At 30.9% G+C, this 1,932-nt stretch overlaps 1 protein-coding gene across 1 annotated transcript in view; it reads left to right on the top strand.

Moving 5' to 3' along the window:
* The window catches only part of OSTM1 (osteopetrosis associated transmembrane protein 1), a 44,720-nt gene extending 43,017 nt beyond the window's left edge, over positions 1-1,703 (top strand). Inside the window, exon 6 of the mRNA XM_011975940.1 lies at positions 38-1,703. Coding sequence (XP_011831330.1) covers positions 38-93 — 56 coding nt within the window. The 3' untranslated portion in view covers positions 94-1,703. The remainder of the gene's footprint in view (positions 1-37) is intronic.
* The last annotated feature ends 229 nt before the right edge of the window (positions 1,704-1,932 follow it).

Genomic DNA, 1,932 nt, shown 5'->3' with positions numbered 1-1,932 from the left:
AATTTAAGTTAAAACACAATTCTTTTGATTTGTCTAGCCAAACGTCTCAAGTCCAGTACCAGTTTTGCAAACATTCAAGAAAATTCAAACTGAGACCTACAAAATGGAGAGCTGACATATCACATGAATGAATGGTGGAAGACACAACTTGATTTCGGAAAGAAGATAAACTGTGATTTGATAAGTCAAGTTCTTAAGAAATACAAGGACTTCAGATCCATTTTTAAATAAGAATTTTCCATTTTTCTTTCCTTTTCCACTTCTTTCTAACAGATTTGGATATTTTTAATTTCCAGGTGTAGCAATGTTATCTATTTTAATGTGTATTTGTCACAATAACAGAAGATGCAAGAACAATCATTATTTTATTTTATGGGCATTTTATCACTATTCTAGACTTCTGGTATTAATAAGAATAACATAAGTATCTCAAGTAGAAACGTTTTTGAAAACTAATATTTAAAAATTAATTGGTTACAGCAAATACTTTGAAAAAGAAATGTACTTGTCAGGAAGTAGCACGCCCAAAGATTAATTACTCCCCATTGCAGTATTATTATTATATATATAGTTAATATGTTGTACATCACAATAATATATAATTCAGTCTCTAGTTTCCCTAGAGTCATTTTTGAAACCACTGATTCCAAACCTCCCTAACAATTTTTAGAAGTAGTAAGCCACATTACATTTATCTTTGTAAAAAGATTTATGGTAGCTGGTTTCTTACTTGACTTTTATAAATAGTATTTTACATCTTATTTTTTGCCTTTATTTCATAACTAATTTAAAAATCACTGGATTGCTTTATTATATTCAGGGCAATATGGATTATTTTTATACCAAGGATTTGCATCGTGAATTACATTAAGTTATTTGGCAATTTATAATTTATTACTACTTTAAATCAAATGTAGCATTATCACACTGTATTTAAATTGTCATTTTTTAAAGGAATATTTTTCTCTTGAGATATGTAGAGGATTTGGGAGCAGAGAGAAAGGAGGGGTAAAACCAGCTTAAGGTTCAGCGAGCAGACAGGGACCTGAGAGGATGCTGACTGTAAGACTGTTGGACAGTGGTGTGTATTGAGGGCATGAATTGGAATGATGGTCTCATACAGAAAGCAGTGAGATTAAGATGATCCTTATTTTTTCTAAATTTTTCAATCAGATGAAAGTGGTACGATTGAAATGAAATCACATATTTCATGCTCAGAAATTCTATTTTGGTATGTTTGTATTAGCCTTTAAAAAAAAACACTTCATTTCAGAATTGTTCACAATTTTATTTCTTAGGTTTTTAGAATTCAGGATTTCATTTATTAATTTCTTCTTGCTTTTTTGGTGGAAATAGGCTTTGTTGTAAACATTAAGAATGTAACATCTCCTCTATATAGAAACAAGAGTTTTGTTAAATAATAAGAGAATTTGAATCCCTTCCTATACTATAAAATGCTCTATAGGGAGACGAAGTGTTTCTTTTTTCTTTTATGTTTACCGTATATGTGGAGTGAAAGATAAGGCTCTTGGATGTGTAACATACTCAAAAGCTGTTATACTTTCTCTGATCTGCTGTGATCCACTGAAAATGTGCTGGGGTTTGTTCTGCTGTCACTGTTCATGCTGCTGGAACTTAGCACTGTCTTGATTTGAAGCATATGATTGAGAGCCATTGGAAGCAACCTTCATTAATGCAGATAAGTAAGTGGTGACTTTTTGAGCACCTTTCAGTATTACGTATTTGTAAAAACCATTGTTTTTGGATATAAAGCTAATAAGCACTTTAAAAAGGAAAAGGCAGCCTTTACTATTTTTTCTGGTTGAGTCATTGCTCTTTAGACATAGCATCAGCAATAGATTTCAAAGATGAGTATTAAGCGCTACCCTAAAGTATGTACATTTTTCATTTTGTCATATTGAAAAATTATTT

This window comes from Mandrillus leucophaeus, unplaced genomic scaffold, assembly GCF_000951045.1.
Source record: "Mandrillus leucophaeus isolate KB7577 unplaced genomic scaffold, Mleu.le_1.0 Scaffold160, whole genome shotgun sequence".
NCBI lineage: Eukaryota > Metazoa > Chordata > Mammalia > Primates > Cercopithecidae > Mandrillus > Mandrillus leucophaeus.
This window is presented reverse-complemented; position numbering and strand designations above follow the sequence as displayed.